This window comes from Hippoglossus hippoglossus, chromosome 13 (assembly GCF_009819705.1).
Source record: "Hippoglossus hippoglossus isolate fHipHip1 chromosome 13, fHipHip1.pri, whole genome shotgun sequence".
In the NCBI taxonomy this organism is placed as follows: Eukaryota; Metazoa; Chordata; class Actinopteri; order Pleuronectiformes; family Pleuronectidae; genus Hippoglossus; species Hippoglossus hippoglossus.
This window is the reverse complement of record NC_047163.1, coordinates 25193163-25210744: the sequence shown is the minus strand read 5'-3', so window position 1 is coordinate 25210744 and position 17582 is coordinate 25193163. Positions and strand designations below refer to the sequence as shown.

At 40.9% G+C, this 17582-nt stretch overlaps 3 protein-coding genes and 1 long non-coding RNA gene across 4 annotated transcripts; 2 read left to right on the top strand and 2 right to left on the bottom strand.

Moving 5' to 3' along the window:
- Window positions 1–663: 663 nt before the first annotated feature.
- On the bottom strand, window positions 664–9147 carry nop53 (NOP53 ribosome biogenesis factor). The gene is made up of 12 exons (XM_034605164.1): window positions 8565–9147; window positions 7971–8047; window positions 7668–7770; window positions 6615–6817; window positions 5790–5845; window positions 5118–5213; window positions 4101–4202; window positions 3837–3995; window positions 2196–2371; window positions 1493–1559; window positions 1019–1095; window positions 664–887 (listed from the first exon to the last, which is right to left on the bottom strand). Exons 1-12 carry the CDS (start codon window positions 8768–8770, stop codon window positions 827–829), a joined length of 1383 nt encoding a protein of 460 aa, XP_034461055.1. The 5' UTR covers window positions 8771–9147; the 3' UTR covers window positions 664–826.
- On the bottom strand, window positions 2539–2819 carry LOC117773344. The gene is made up of 2 exons (XR_004615908.1): window positions 2697–2819; window positions 2539–2634 (listed from the first exon to the last, which is right to left on the bottom strand). It is a non-coding gene; the product is annotated as an uncharacterized LOC117773344 (long non-coding RNA).
- A 162-nt stretch (window positions 9148–9309) lies between the features above and the next one.
- On the top strand, window positions 9310–11905 carry LOC117773342 (histone H3.3A). Its single transcript, XM_034605167.1, has 4 exons — window positions 9310–9452; window positions 10355–10498; window positions 10751–10904; window positions 10998–11905. The coding sequence occupies exons 2-4, from the start codon at window positions 10371–10373 to the stop codon at window positions 11124–11126; spliced, it is 411 nt and encodes a 136-aa protein (XP_034461058.1). The 5' UTR covers window positions 9310–9452; window positions 10355–10370; the 3' UTR covers window positions 11127–11905.
- Window positions 11906–12413: 508 nt separating this feature from the next.
- Window positions 12414–16592, top strand: LOC117773343 (histone H3.3A). Its single transcript, XM_034605168.1, has 4 exons — window positions 12414–12562; window positions 13702–13845; window positions 13979–14132; window positions 15122–16592. Exons 2-4 carry the CDS (start codon window positions 13718–13720, stop codon window positions 15248–15250), a joined length of 411 nt encoding a protein of 136 aa, XP_034461059.1. The 5' UTR covers window positions 12414–12562; window positions 13702–13717; the 3' UTR covers window positions 15251–16592.
- The last annotated feature ends 990 nt before the right edge of the window (window positions 16593–17582 follow it).

Genomic DNA, 17582 nt, shown 5'->3' with positions numbered 1-17582 from the left:
AGATATGCTGAAATACTAATAGTAACTAGAGTTTCACCGAGTAGAGCACATACCTCAGGCCAAGGCCCAAAGGTCGCCTTAAATGCAATCAAGCAGCACCAAATTTCACACAATCATAGACAGTCGCTTAAATGTAACCAATTTTTCCTCAAGAACAATAAATTATTCTCTGGGAAAAAGGTGAAAATGTTGAAAAATGCCACATCTCACAAAACCATCTGGCTTTTGTCTGCAATGAATGTATACAATCAGCATTCACTCCTGGGCTGAAGGACTCTGCAGTACACAGTTTTCTATCAGCACTGATGGAAACTATTTACCTGGGTAAATGCACTAATTTGACACGACAGTAAGGTGAGAGCATTTTTGGGGTTTTTTTTTAAAGACAGAGGCAAACTTATCAGTTGGCAATGGAAAAGGAGTGAATTGTCTTTTTTAGAGGGTTGACCCATATTTTAAAAATCTGCGTATACCAGCTAATTGTGGTGTAAAAGAGGCAACAGTAACAATTTGTCTCGGCAGACCAAGTTTCATACTACATACCCATGGTTGACCTTTTTCCGATAGGGGTCACACTACATAACTTATACAGAAATTGAATTATATTGTATATTTTCGAGACGGCAACATACATATGACTATTAGAAATAAACTACTCCACAGCACATTGTCGTTTTTTTTTATCATAAGTTGTAATTGTCTGAAAGGGACAAGCAGGAAATCAACAGTTATTACATTGTATATACACAGTTCCATGATGTTGCACTTGTGGCTTAAAACGTTGCCCAGCTTCTCGTGTTCGGCTCCTGGGCTGTGTGGGTCGGCCCTAGGTGATCGCTTTAAAAGCCCTCTTCTCCGAATACTTCAGCTTGAGTCTCCTCTTGAACCTAAGAGATGGGGGCAGGGTGGAAACGTACATGTTCATCAATACACACCTCAATCTGTTCATCAATACACACCTCATCAATCTGTTCATCACCGAGCATCTTTCATGAGCTGTTACATAACAAGTCCTTACTTGGCTCTTTCTCTGGGTTCAATCAGGTTCCTCTTCTGCAGACTCTTGAAGCGGTCCTTGAGGACGCTGCCCTCTGGCTGCAGAGTTGCGACATTACAAGAGACAGGAAGGTACACGTCCAGATAAATCCATGTGAGGCAAATGTGACTCAATATCCAATTCCCACCCAAATTACAAAATCCCATTCAAACCATAAAGGCTGATTAAAGCATTATTCAGAGACATAATGACAGGAGATAAAAGAAGACAGGAATTTTCCACTGGCAATTACATCAAATGAAACTATAATTGTCCCTAGAGGGAAAGTGGGCCGTCAGAGTATTAAAGAATAGGATAAGGCTTAGAGTAAGACAATACAGAGTACTGAAGATAATACAGCAGCTAAACGAAGCAAAAGTCATTACAGATAAAGACGCCATGTCCTCAAGGTCAAAGCGGATCAGTAAGAGCACATTACAGATGTTGGTGACGTACCTTGAGTTGTCGCAGGGAGCCGGCCAGCTCGTCACTTAACTGAACCTCCATGTCCTGAGGCTGGAACCTGCAAATCAGAGCAAAAAGCCAAGTGTTTACATTGTGGTCAAGAAAAGGTCTGTTCGCATTCTGCCCCCTGCAGAAACAACCACACGTAAAGCTTTATGTTAATCCTGCTAACGTGTGTCTGCATCGTTTGTGATGACTAGTGGAAGAGTGAAGAGCCTGGTTAAAATGAATGTCCACATCTTCACATTTTGCACACAAATTTGAAACATATTCCAACTACTTAAGCTGATTAAAATTAATTTTGAAAGAACATATGTAAATATAATATATTGTATTATTTCTGCTGCTAAAGTGGGAATGAAGAATTAAAAATGTAATTAAATAAGTAACACAATTAAAAAACAAAATGTCTACATGGTCTCAAATTAGCTCAACGTATTATGAATACATACAAAAGCTTTGTTTCCTCAGCAGAGATAAGAGCAGGAATATTTTTACATGTATTCTACAGCATTAAAACGGGCAATCCACTATTTTACAGACCAAAAGTCAGGAAATCTCCACCTCTGCTCCATTTATTTTGACCGTTTTATTCTGTCTGTTACGAGTTGCTTCACTTTATCAAAGTGCAATACTAAATCACTCGAGGACCCCGTTAACACACGGCAACATGTAGTGGAAGAGCGTTATGTACTTGAGTCTGCCGAGGCGTCTGGGCTGGCTTTTCTGGGCTTCCTGGTTAGCCTTGCGTAGTTTCTGTTTTTCCCCTGTATTGTGTTCCTGCTCTTTGACGGACGCCTTAATGGAGCGAAGCTGGAAGAGCTGCTGTTTCTGGTCAGTCTCCCGTCTGTCGGCCAGCCGCAGCTGCCCCTGGGGTGGGAAGAGGAAGATGAACAGTCAGGTAGACAATCAGATGGTGAGTGGAGAAACAACAATGCGGCATCTTTCTGAGCACTTGGAAGTTATTTCAAACTGCAAACAGTTCATTTTAAATGGAACCTACTTCAATGATTGAAAACGAAAGCTCACTTTTTTGCGCTCTGTGCAGTTATGAAATTATCATACATTTTGTTCTGCAATGGTCAGACCTGACGTTAACATCCGTCCTGAGTGATCCGATCACAAGTGGTCAGCTTTAAGTTCAGGTGTGAACAGACCATAGGCACAATGACACATTTGAGACCACAAAAACTACTTTCAGACGTGGTCTTGGGACGCATGTTGCCACATTCTTTTTGCTGTGTGAACTCAAATGTGTTCTGTGCCGCCTGAAGGACCGCCTCCTTAGCTGACATCCTCTGACCTGCTACAGTTTCTTATATACAGCCTTGTTTGTGGCCAGCGCCACAATATTAAACGCTGACCACCACAAATTGGTTTTATTTTTTTCCCCAAATGGCTAAAATCTTGTTTCATTGTAAAGCTACATGCAGCATATTGATGCCTGTTCTGGCTCCACTCTGTCATCCCCCCTCTCTCACCGACTGAACACAGGCAAATACACACTCACATTGACACATTTGTAAACTCAGACTGGCTAATAACATAATTTGGTCTACGCAAACAGAAATGGTGTACGTGCTTATTTGCATATAGAGAAGGGAAATGATATCTGATCACAAGTGGTCACAGGAGACACATTCAGGAAGCATTTTAATACTTAACGCCAACCACTTCAGATCACTCAGCACAGATGTTAATACCAGGGCTGAATGGTTCCTTAGAATTATATCCCGAAACAAGCGCTGCGTTTTCACACTCGTCTCTGAAAAGTCCAAAGTGCCTCAAAGAAGGGAGATTCATTAATTCTATTATGGATTTATCTGATTATTTTCATGGTTTCATCTATGAAATTGTCAAACAAGCTGTGGAATATGCCTGTCAGTTTCCCAGAACATGGGATGGGTCTTCCTAGTGTGTATTGTTTTGTTGAACCCTAATCGAAAAGCCCGAAGATATTTCAATTACAGGCAATTTTGGAAAATTACCAAGCAGATACATTTCATTTCGATTACCTAATAAATTACTTCAGATCTATGTTCAATTACTTCTCACTTTTCAGGTTTAGGAGTTCTAAGCACATCTTTGTTGCCCTTATTAATAAATGTCAAAATAATAGTGCAGCAGACTACATCTGCTGTTGTTCAGTCCGGTTAATCATCTTATCAAAAAGCTTCATTACTTTACAGAAAATGTGATGTTTTCCAGAATATAAAAACAGGCTAGTTGCCTTCTACCCTGTTGCTCCTTAACATAATCAGGGGAATAGTACATTCACTTGCATGAAACAGGAAGTTAATTATCCCTTAAAATTAAGTATGTATCGAGTATGTACCTTTATTTTTTCTGCCTTTTCTTTCTTCCTCTGTCTCTCAGTCTTTTTTTGTCCCGAGGCGATGGCTCCTACTACTGCATCATCGTCTTCCTCAACAGGAGCTGTTTCTTCTTCATCCTCTTCTACGAGACCTTCCACCTCTTCTTGTAAGATTGTGTCCTGCAGAACACACGGACGCACGTGAGGAAAGAGACAAGTTCAGAGTTTCTGCTGCATTTACAATGAGTCAGAAAACGAAGGCAGAGCTGGCATGATCATCTGTACCACTGTGGCTGTGTCATCTTTGTTGACGGCGAGCTGTCTCTCTAATTTGTCTTCGGCCTTTTTCTTCTTAACCTCCACTTCATGGGCGTCCTTCAGCAAGGCCTGGATTCAGAGTGAAGGAGAACAGTCAGTTCATTCAGCACATTACAAAAAGAAACAATGTAACTCATGGGACAGGCTTCTTAAAACATTTTTTTTACTTCAGGACGGATGTGGACATCCGCCCCGCCTAAATGCATTAGACCTAATAATCAAAAACTCTCTTGATATTGTTGGTGTCTTGTGTAGCACCGCTTTTAACCGTCATCAAGACGCTCGCAGAGAATCCTGTGGACGATCTCCTGCTGTGTTCTCACATCGGTTCCTTCGGATATACTGCAGACTTTTTACAAGGGGACTGGCCGGAGCAAGTCCCCAAAAAGTCCAGAGGCTCTCACTCTGACATTTGAGTTCTCACATACACCTCATACAGAGAATGTCTGGAGGATCGCCGAAGTTTAGTGCATGTCTGTAAGCAGTTACACGAATTCAGGAGAAAGTAATGAAGCATAGTAGATTTTGGGCCTGTTTTTTCTGACACTATCTACACTGTGGTGAGTGTGTGCATAACCTCAGATCTCAGGACACAATTTACACAACAGTCTCCTGAGCTCCTCTGTGTTGTCTTCACATTCCCATGAAGGAAATACTGGGAGCGCAAGGATGAGATCATCACCGGTCACACACAGTTCTCAAAAATTTAAGAAAACAAAGTAGTAAATTATGTGCCAGGCTGCGCTTAATGAGCGCCCGTTGAAGGAATGCACAAGATTATTTTTGTTTGATGTTCACCTTTTTGAGAATGTTATTAATATTTCATACATTGATGATGCCCATTTCACCCACCCGAACCCATCCGCTGTTCATCAGAAATGAAAATTTTTACGACCCTACCCTCCCGACCCGTGGATCAACCGCGTGTCAAGTATACCTGCAATCCGCACAACACTAAAGTTTATGCATACATGGTTCAGTTACCTGGTGGGAAAAGAAGTCTGGGTTGTAGGATCCTCCCGGGGCGATGACCTCCACAGCAGGGAGGACAGACGGCTTCTCGTTCAACTTCTCTGGACGCTGACAAAAACGATAAGGCCACAACAGTCACATTCAAAGCACCATTCATGCAATAGGAAATATTCAGTTGTTAAGTTGTGACAAGTCTGGGTCCAAACTCTGGTATTATCAAGATGCCGCAGTGCCGTGACCCTTGCTGTAATTGTAGATCTCAGATGATGGAATAGATTAAATTTGATGCGAAATAAAGTTGTTTTTTGCCGTTGTGTGCTAACCTTTGCTGGCTAGAATTAGCTGGACAGCACAGAAGCAATGACAGTGTGAAGACTGAAAATAAGTTGATTAAATGAGCAGAGCCATGTATGCTCTGCTGGAAAGAAAAAAAACAACTTGAATTTAATCCTAATCGATGCCTCTCTAAAATACATGTGATGGTGAATTAATTCACAGGCTGTGCCATTCTTGTTTGCTTGTAACCTGAAGGTTTGGACCTGGTTATGGATATTACATCACGTGTGACATCACCCTAAACAAGTGGATTAGCTCCCCTGCTGGACGTTTATTTACTTTCTAATCCGTTTCAAAGTGGTCTCATACTTTTGAACGCCAAGATACATCTGACAAAAACAAACTCACCTTAACACGCTTCTTGCCAGTCTGTTGAAGGTACCAGGGATCACCTGAATCTTTGGCTGTGATGGGGGGAAAAAATGGAGATACTAAGAAAATATAGAAAGGATTTGTTTATCTACACTTTAAGAGCTGGTTCAAAATAACAAAGGTCAGTTCCAATACTGTCTATAAATGATTATTTGAAATGTTTGTTACTTAACTTCTTCTGATTCAATAACTGAAATATGTAACAGAACTTGAAAGCAAAGGATGGGGATAATTTTAATGTTGAATTGAAATTGATGACTTGCTGCAAAATCAACTAAATCCAATCACTTTCATGCTCTAATTGTTAAAGATGATTCTGGTTGATGCAGCTGCAAGAACCAATAAAATGGGTTCAGAGAAAGCTAGTGAGCGATTAAGACAAACTCACTCAATTTCTGGATATATCAACAAATTCAGAAAACAAAATTCTGGTGGCTTCCTTGATGGACTCCAATGATCACATCATTCAAACTGTTTGGTAAATACAGCTTGGTGAATTACACCCACAACAAAGGATTCAAAGCCAAGGAGATGCACAATTTACATATCACTATGATAGATGATTATCAATCTATTTATTACTAACATCTATATTTTATCACCTTGATTTTCACAAAACTTAAGTGTTTAAGAGTATCCTCAGATCCCAGATGACTGTTTACACAACAATCATCTGAGCTCCTCTGTGTTGTCTTCACATTCCCATAAAGGAAATACTGGGAGCGCAAGGATGAGATCATCACAGGACGGTCAGACAGACAGACAGACAGAGACAGACAGAGACAGACAGACTCCACTCACTCTCTTGTCCCCATATGTCGTAATATCCTCTGTCGGGGTAATTGTTGGCCTCTGTCACTGCTTTCTTGGGCCCTTTGATGACAGGCCGCCTGGTCTGCAGCCGTTTCAGCCTCCGAGGCAACACGCCTTTGGCTGCCAAGTGCTCAGACTTCTGGGCAATACGACGGAGTTTCTTGGCATTTGGTTGCTGATAGGCCAGCACACTGAGGGAGGAGGCAGATGAGATGAACAGTTGATTATGGAGGGCAGGACAATGTAAGGGAAACACGTAGAGTGAGATAAGATGGAGAGAAGTTGGCCCAAGCCCGGAGAATTGGATATTGGATATTCTGCAGACTTTTTACCAGGGGACTGGCCGGAGAAAGTCCCCAAAAAGAGAGGCTCTTACTCTGACATTTGCGTTCTCACATACACCTCCTCCAGAGAATGTCTGGAGGATCTCCGAAGTTCAGTGCATGTCTGTAAGCAGTTACACGAATTCAGGAGAAAGTAATGAATTTAGTAGACAGCAACAAGCATTTAGATTTTCGGCCTGTTTTATCTGACACAATCTACACTGTGGTGAGTGTTTGCATAACCTCAGATCTCAGGACACCAATTTACACAACAGTCTCCTGAGCTCCTCTGTGTTGTCTTCACATTCCCATGAAGGAAATACTGGGAGCGCAAGGATGAGATCATCACCGGTCATACACAGTTCTCAAACATTTAAGAAAACACAGTACAAACTGCAGTACTTTCAGGTAACTACATATAAAACTTAAAGCTTACGATACAATTAATTTAGACAAATCTCTACATACGCCTCATTGGAAACATAAACAAATGTTATCTTTACTTTGTAATATCCAATACAAAGGAAAAACAACATGGTTCATGTAATACCACTGTTCCCAGATACTATACTACATTTTGCCAAATTCACACAGACTGAATCCTAGTGAAGAGTCAACCAAATAAAATGTGAGGGGACACTGGGCTCTGTTTCTTCAAACAATATTCAAGTACAACTCAAATCACAGACAGAGAGAAAGAAAAAACATGGGTACTGACTCTTTCGGTGGTTGAACGAGGGAGTCGTGCTGCAGGATAAGGTCAATCCTCAGGGGACGGGACGGTTTTCCTTTCCTTGTCTTCCCCTCGACGGATTCTGGCACTTCACAAAAAAAACAGATCAATCACTAACATGAAATACATACACATCTCTTTATCAAAGGCTGTAAAGACACCATCCTATTGGTTGGTACAGGGGTTCATTTAAACCTGTTCTACTCTTGAAAATACAACTATTTATTGTTACTGTTGGTCCCATTAAATCTCTATTTACTAGTTTACACACTAATATGAAATATTTACCCTTCTGCTGAGCTTTCTTCGGTTCTCCAATATCCAAAAAGAACAAACTTTCATCTGACTTCTCAGACAGTAGACCCCTGAAACATACAGATCACAACTGGTGACGTCATTGTTGTGCGTTCAAATAGTCAGAGGATTGAAATAAAAACATCACTAACAGTACAAAACACAATGCAATCGAAGGTACAGAGCAAAGCAGCACTTTTACTTAGACGACATCAGAGTTCTTGTTCAATTTTCTGACATTCGACTAAGGCAAAATATTGTTGTGGCGCTAGACTGAATCTCAATGTGGACTTACTGAAGATGTTGACTAAACTTCGCTGTGTAGAGAAATCATCAGACAACACAAACATGGATAATTTATGAGAAATACAACTTTTAAAAAAAAATCCTGGCTACATCTGAACAGAAGAACCGTGTAGTTTGTGACGCTCTTTTAGGCGACCAAAGCAACATGTGGTTAACTGTGTAACATCGCCGATATACAAAGAAACTCTGACACGAGGCCTGTGAGAGAGGTAAAGAGGAAACATTTATATTGAATCAATATGGTCAGAGTTTCACACATCACACCACATTTAGCTGCGTTACCCTGTCGTCCTCTCCTGGTGCCTGACGTCGTTTAAAAACGACTCCACATCATTTATGTCGCTGTATTTGTTCCAGTTTTTCTTCTTATTCCTGTTCACGCGTTTCCTCTTGACGCCCAACGAATCATTGACGTCTTCTGAGGGCTTTACATTTAAAAAACCTGGTTGAGAAGACGCCACGCGTTTCAGCCTCCTGGCGGACGCCATGTTGAAAGAACAGAAACACGTGTCTTCTTCTTCAATGCTTATACGCTGGAGTGGAGCAGCGGGCGCCACCCACAGGACCGACAGTGCATGTGTTGAAAAAGCTTTTTTTTAAATCAAATATGAATATAAATATTAACTTAGTTTTTTCCTAATGTAGCTCAGCTTATAGGGCTATAATAACTGCTTTGGGTTAAACAATGTGAAAGTGATATACTTTTATATATGACGTTAACAACAATGACCAGCCTTGTTATGTTGGTATCAAATATTTTATTTAATGATCATTAAATAATACAAATTTAAATGTGAATACACTGTTAAAATGGCTGGATTGCACTGCACTTCACCTCCCTGACATTGCAGTGTTGTTGCATTTTTAAATCATAGTAAAATTAAATTATACAAAAAATAAAAAATAAAAAAAATAAACTAACAAAGCTGTTAATAAACTGAGAAAAACTTGTCATTACATATGAGTGCAGTCATGTAGTTGTTTATCATGTTGCAGCATGTAGGTAATATGTTTGTCCCAGATGCATCATGGGAAACGTGTCTCCTATTGCTCTCCTATGTACTTTTTCCTTTTTTTCTCCTCCCTTCGTTTTATAGCGAGAACAACGCTTAAGAGACTCAAGAATAAAATCCCATTTTGGAGCTGCAATCTTTCACTAACTTTTCAAAGGTAAGCATCACCTTTTCGATAAAACTCAAATCTATCATTTCATGTGACATTAGCTGTCGGATGGACGTGTTTTTGGTTTATTTTCGGTGAAAAAGAAAACGCAGGGCAGTCGAGCTATTATCTGGCTGCTCGGGGAGTCAGGGACCTGAACAGCACTTGTGATCGGGTTGGATTTGACTCGGTAATGCTCCTACAGTGAGGGGTCATCTGACAAAATATTGTTCACCAATCGATCCCCTGACATGTCCCCTGTCATCTTCAAAAAGTAGATTCCACTTTCGTGCTGCGGTTTTTACAATCTTCCGTCGTTTTTATCGTCACCCTCTTCATTTCCTACAACGATTTTTCCTTCCCGTTTACATTCTTCTAGCCAGCAGCCAGCCATCAACTCCGGGTGTGCTGGTTTGCGTACACTGTGCAGCCGGTGTGGGCGGGGTCGCCTGGTTTTCCTTCAAAATAGCTCATTCTGAATAAAAAATCAAGCCTTGTGAGCAACCGGGCCGCACTGTATGAAGAAACGAGCGAACCCACATCCAGTGCGCAAGGGGCGGGGTATGTAGCCAAGCGGCCGCGCGGTGATTGGCTTAAAGATTCACAACACCCCGCCCTACAAGCCCGTCAGCAGAATGTGATTGGTTTACATGATAAGGACCCGTTCTGTGATTCGATGCCTTCGCTGTCTGTTTTCCTACAGTTATTGCATAAGCTACCCTCAATCTTATTTTTTAAAATAAGGCTCCTGATATTGTTTGTATTTTCTAACCAGCTCTGACTTAAAAGTAGAGTCTGTCAAGTCCATGTTAAGTTTTAAACTAAATATAAACGGAAAATGATAACTTATCCTTCACATTGTGCAATTTTATTGCACAATCCTTAAAGTGGTGTTTGTTATGTATCCTCAGGTGATCTTCAGTAGTCATGGCCCGTACCAAGCAGACCGCCCGTAAGTCCACTGGAGGCAAAGCCCCACGTAAGCAGCTGGCCACAAAGGCTGCTCGTAAGAGTGCCCCCTCCACTGGTGGTGTGAAGAAGCCCCATCGTTACAGGTGAGACAAGAAAAGACAGCTCCCAGGCCAGATGGAAACCCTGTACTATGAGTCACTGACATCTTTCATAAGTAAGGTCTAGAAAACACATGAGTTCAAAAAACTTCTCAAACCAGTAGACCAGTAGAATGTCTAAATCACCTGTATTTTAGCTGTAATGAGGTCAATAAAAGAAAATATATATATATACATTCTACGACCAGGTTCTGCCTCACATATCCTCCTATATAATTATTTATATGCATTGTCAAGGCCCGGTACTGTGGCTCTGCGTGAGATCCGTCGTTATCAGAAATCCACTGAGCTGCTGATCCGCAAGCTGCCCTTCCAGCGCCTGGTGAGAGAAATCGCTCAGGACTTCAAGACTGATCTGCGTTTCCAAAGTGCAGCCATCGGAGCTCTGCAGGTCAGTATTAGCCATAAAAATGTAATAAACTAATGTACTGAAACAATGTTTCGTCTCTTTCCCACCTAAACAACAATGATTTGTCATCTGCAGGAGGCCAGTGAGGCCTACCTGGTGGGTCTGTTTGAGGACACCAACCTGTGCGCCATCCACGCCAAGCGTGTCACCATCATGCCCAAAGACATCCAGCTGGCACGTCGTATCCGTGGAGAGCGTGCTTAAGATGTTTTCTGGTTTATTATATGCTCTGTCCTCTTGTCCCTTTACCACTCTTTCATCCCTATACTTTCATCTCTATATTTAGTAGTTTGGTTTGAGGTTCTATATATATCATATGATTGTGATAACCGTAAAATGTGTGATCATGTCTTCTTTGGTGCTACTAGTCGCAGAGTTTCCTTAGAGATATCTTCATAAATGTTTGAAACTTTGAATCAGTTACACTCCTCACTTCTCTCTAGCTGGCTCAAAGAAATGTCTTCTTATCTCTATGAGTAGGGTGTTTTTGCAAGCAAAGAATAGTGTAAAAAAAATTAAACAAGGGTTGAAAATTAGAGACATTCTCATCTTCAGACAGAAACATACGTTGATATAGTGTGTCTTTTTGATTTCTTTTATTAGAAATTTGTGGTAAAAGTAGTGATTTCTCCTTTTTTTTTTACAATAATGGTGTATTTCTACTGTTCCTTTTTAATGTATCAAAACAGAAAAGTTGATTCTGGATGTCAGTTAGAAACGTCATTGTGCTATGATGACACTGCATGGTTTGACAGATTACAAGCGGCATATATGTAGCAGACCTTTGTTGATCATGTTTTAATTTTCAGCCATGTCGTTATGTCCAGGTTAATCTTTTGACTTTTGGTTCCTCTCTCAGGTTGATATGGTAACCTTTTTTTTCTACTGTGTGTTTGATTTATGTTTTCGGTCATTTTTAAAGGCAAAAATATTTGTATCCTGGAATTCACTTACAAACATAATAAACATACTTGTGGTTAAATGAGTTGTATAAGATAATCTACATCTTGTCACTTTGGAATTCAGGAAATCTTGATGAGCATTTTCACAAAATCATTTTATAAACAAAAACAAAAACATGTATAAAAAGATAGTTTCAGGTCTTACTCATATTTTTGTGCATGTATTTTATAAACTTCTATTCTTACACATCGTTCCAAGAACAAATTCTGCTAAAGAGGCCGTCACAACCTCTGGAGTCTATTACATTTAAAATAAGCATTTCATTCATGTCAGTCAACATTTTTATTATTTGAAATCGGTCTCTGACGTCGGTACAAAAGTACTGCGTAACTTATTACTTTCGGTTTGAGTTTGAAGGGTCAATGTCGCATTGAAAGCAGAAAAATAAAAACACCGCACTTCAGTATTTTCCATGGAGCTGCTCACAATATAAAGCACATGGTTTTTAAAAGAATAAAACAAACGCGCTCTTTATCTAATTCACCCGAGAGGAGCCGCGCGTCTCATTCAGACAAAAGTGACCACATACATATGTTGTGAACACTGTTGCATTGTGGGGCCGATGATTGACGCGGCGGCCATTTTCCCGCTGGACGCTGCTTCCCATTGTGGATACGAAGAAGAAAATAGAAAGAAGCGAAACATTTCTCACGACTCGCGCTCACTGTCCGTCACAGGTAAGCTTCTCCACACGAGTCCCCGCGGCCGAGAGGGAACTTTATGTGCTTCTGTTTTTAACTGTTGTGTTCACTGTCGCGTTAAAAGGAGAATAACGTGTTATTTCGTCGTGTGTGAAAACAACAGACGCGGCTGTGGAAGCGGTGAAACGCAGTCTCTTCTGCAGCTCACATCAGGGGGAACCGCTTTCAAATTATGCGCCGGTTCAGCTCGGTGCTACGCGGCCGTTAGGGACCGTTCAGCCTCCCCGGGCACATGTACGAGTTCCCCGAAGTGTCCTCTGTCCTGTCCTTCTGTTTTCTGGAGGACTGGGACAGCGGCTGTCTGGAGAATTGAAGTTGTTTATGTGCTGCTCCTCTGCTCCTCTGCTCTGGCTCTTTATCCCGTTCGCGCATCAAACCGCCGCCATCATCAGAACGCGGTGGGCGGACCCAGCAACAGTGGAGGGCAGCTGTAGAGCCCGCCCACCGTGCAAGGCCCCGCATTCTGATTGGTGTACGGGTTATGTTTTTAGTTACGTATTTATCCAGCAGCCAATAGCATCGTCGTTCTTCTTTGATTGACGCGTGTCACTCTTACTGCGTTAGGGAATGTCCTCTATGTTTACTTACTCCAAAAGTTTACTTTCTCCAAGTTACCTGCTCTAGTTTCCTATTAAAATTCTAACAAGCATTATATAAAGTGTCTTAGAATAAGAAGAAACGTTTATTTTGTGGTTAATAATCATTGTTTAGGAAGTGTCCACCTCAATAGATAAGATAAGATAATCCTTTATATTCCCACAATGGCGAAGATTGCAATATTTTCGCTCTAACCCGGAGTTACAGGGCAGCAGGTAATTTGATTTTAGAGAAGTCAAGCTCAAGACAGAATGTGAGGGGTATGTGTGAGACCTATAGTCCCACATATAGAATAAGTATAAAAGTATCTGACCAACAAAATACAGTATTAAATGCAAAAGTGTGTTATTTTTAAACCTTACGCTGTGTGCATTACTGGTACTACGAAAGAATGGTTCCCCAACTGAGAAAAGTTGGGGAACCCCCTTGTGTAAGAGAAATCACAGTAAAGAAAGCACAATAGTCCATGAGTTGAACATATTCAACAAAATTTGTCGTTTCTCTTCCATCTTATTCAGGTGATCTTCAGTAGTCATGGCCCGTACCAAGCAGACCGCCCGTAAGTCCACTGGAGGCAAAGCCCCACGTAAGCAGCTGGCCACAAAGGCTGCTCGTAAGAGCGCCCCCTCCACTGGTGGCGTGAAGAAGCCCCATCGTTACAGGTGAGACAAGAAAAGACAGCTCCCAGGCCAGATGGAAACCCTGAACTACGAGTTGCAATACAATAAAATACATTCTACGACCAGGTTTTGCCTCACATATCCTCCTATATAATTTTTTATATGCATTGTGAAGGCCCGGTACTGTGGCTCTGCGTGAGATCCGTCGTTATCAGAAATCCACTGAGCTGCTGATCCGCAAGCTGCCCTTCCAGCGCCTGGTGAGAGAAATCGCTCAGGACTTCAAGACTGATCTGCGTTTCCAAAGTGCAGCCATCGGAGCTCTGCAGGTCAGTATTATAATCAAAATCACATGTAGGACAATTTAATTGTACATATGCATATATGATATTGTGAAGGCAACATTCCTTTAATTTCTTTAAGGAGGATAGGAGCAGAATCTTTACTTAAGTAGAAGTAAAAAATATTCTCTATGTAAAATATCTCAAACTACAAAGGTTTGCACTTCTTACATGAATCAGTGTATACATGTGTTGTGTGTATCTGACCAGGTCTACTGAAGACTTAACTCCACGTAAAGTGTGTTCCTAAAATTCGTAGATGCACGTTGATTCACGTACACCTTAGATCTCACCCACCATTTACTTAAAAAATACATTCATCTATTATTTTTGTTGCTGCATCTATCTATCAATACATTTTATACATTTTGTAAAGACAGTCTTGAGATAAGAGCCCATGTATACAGTAAACAACTTTTCCCGCTAGTTTTTCCATCTTCTGGTAATGGTAACCGCTACCAGGCTGACTGTTGGTCAACAGCAGAACCAGCTGTAAAAATCCCAACTTGAACAAGAGACAATGATCTCAAAGCAATGAAAGAGGTAGAGAGAAACACCCGTTTGTATTAATAAATGGGCAGATTTTGTTACATACTGATTTAGTAGAAATAAAGTCAACTGAATGTTGACCAATTCCCAGAGCTCTTTACATAGCTGACTGGCCATTGACTCTACAACAACAAACCTGCCGCACTATTTTTACCACCCCATCGGTCTCTGTACTGGCCCTCCCTGTACACCTGAAATGTTGTGCCCAGTGACAGGCACACTTGCATAGTGAAAGCAAAACCTCCAGTCTAAACAGTGAGTGTTATTCTATAGCCTTTATGTGAAGCATTTACTTCACAATATGTTAAAGCACAACATTTTAGTCTTGTCTGTTGCCACTTCAGGGTACTAAAGAGCTATGTACACTAATTCCCTGTGTAACCTGAACTGTGCTGACCGCTGCTTGTTTCCTGTCTCTTCCTCTGCAGGAGGCCAGTGAGGCCTACCTGGTGGGTCTGTTTGAGGACACCAACCTGTGCGCCATCCACGCCAAGCGTGTCACCATCATGCCCAAAGACATCCAGCTGGCACGTCGTATCCGTGGAGAACGTGCTTAAACGCACCTCCTCTTGGTCTTTAATCTTTTCACCTCCTCCTGTCCTTCCTTCACCCCCCTGTCTCTCCGTCCCTCCACCCCTCACCTGCCCTCCCCCCTCTCTCCCTGTGTTAGTAGTGTGTAGAGGAAAACTGATTCTATTATGGATAAATAAAGTGTATAGTCGTGTTTTTCTTAGTGCTCTCGGCAGCAGACTTCTAGGGTACTCTCTTTTTGTGCATGTACCAACTCTTTGGTGATGAGGTCTCCTCAAGCACACGTCTCCTTGTTTGCACTGTTTCTAATCTGACTGTTGGGTGAAGGATGATTTGTGGAAAGAATGAGGGAGAGAAAGATAGACTAGAACATTGCAAACAGGGACAGACAGGAGAAGAGGAGAGGTATTGTCTGCTGGGGGACTCTGGTCTCTTTTCCGCAGCAGGGTGCTAGAAGAACTTACCTGGTCCTCTTCTCCTGCCTCCCATCCTCTGCCGGCCTCCACATGTAGAAATAAGAGTGTCAGTCTCTGCTCATGAAGGTAGAGGATGGACTTTCTGTCTCTGCGTGTGTTTGCATGAGTGCCAGCTCTGATCACCACAGCAAATTGTATACAATCCATACAATCCATTGATTTATGATTACCATATTAATCACTGCTGTCATTTGTCATGTGAGGTCTTTTTTTTTCTTCCAAATAAGTTTCATGCACAGGATTTTGTTTCTTTAATACTGTGGATGACATGGAGATGGGGGGATGAATCAGACATTTATAGAAATATTTTTTTCTACTGAAATGTGATGCTACTGACTCGTTTTGGCACCAAAGTTTGATCCTATGTAGATGCTCTTTTCCTAACTGACAAGCGTTAAACCTCACCTGTTTTTGTGGTGTTCAAATTGGTTTCATCTAATTATTTAAAGCCAAAGCTTTAGAGCTCAATGATGGTGTCAGATACTTTTTTAGTAGTGGCTCATTTTTTAACATAGGACCTTTTTATGACAAAGGTCCATCAAGGTTTGTAATGGTCTCTAAAACCAAAAGTTCTCAAAGTGAAAATTATTTTTTAAAAGGACAAAATAACTGATTCAAATGTATCTTAAATCAGTGTTACATGAAAAATAATAATTGTCTGTACAAGTCCCCCCTGTGCTTCAGTTTCTTTCCTCCGGATCATTTGATCATCTGTATACCGTTTCTCAGGTTGACTGGTCACCCTTTTAACTTAATTTTTAGTTTTTGCTCAATTTGATTTTCTTCTTTTTTTCTTTTTTTTGAAACGTTGAGGATGATGTTTCAATTAAACAATGTTTGTAATTTCCAGATTTGTCATATAAGGTGGTAATAAATGGATGTTACACACACACGCTCCCCTGTCTCAGGTGTTTGAGGAACATGACAAAGAGTTCAAGTCTGATCAAGCAACTGCGGGATGTGCTGGAAAATCAAGTCTTATCCATGGATTCCTCACATCACAACTTGACAGAACTGTAAACATGTTACCACAGGACGCCCTCAGAAGCCTAGTGGAGTCCATATGTCTGCAGGTCAGACCTGTTCTGGTGGCACAGCAGGTTTAATGTTGTGGGTTATTAGTGTATCGTACGGCAAATGAGCACAGTACAAAGTAAACAAACAAAGCACAAACATCCCATTATTCAACTGGATTTAATTGCAGAGGCAACAAGAACAGTAAAACTGTAACATTAGCTCTGTAATGTTTCCTCTTTGTTGTTACAACAGCTCAAGCACGTTTTTATATTCTCTTTGAACCACTGTGCAAGAATATTTTGCAAGTTTGTACATGTTCCCACACCAGGAGGAGTAACCACTCCCAGATCAACAAACAGTGTATGAGTCACATACTCAACTTTACGACAACAGAACACCATCCATACTTGCAGCTCCATAAATACATCTCTGTAGGTTTTCACATGAGGCTTGGAAACCTTCAGTGTAATGAGACTACTGACACCTCTTACACCACATGATGGCAGCAAAACACTGTGTAAATAACATTCTCAAAACTCCCACAGATGTGATGTGCTTCAATCCTGAGTAATGCAGTATATATATATATATGTATATATATGTATTTACCCTCATAAAATACGTACTTTAGAATTTGAATTCTAAATTTAATTTGAACAGCGACTCTACAGAGAAATACTTTACAGAAACCTCTTTACCCATTGTCCTATTCTTGTTGTAAAATTTGTTATGTACCTCTTCTTCTCTCTCTCACACAGACACACAAACACACACACACTCTGAAATACAATTAATATCCCTTTCTGGCCTGACATCATTCCCCTCATCAGTGTTTAATTTCATCCTTCTACTTCCTTGATTAAAA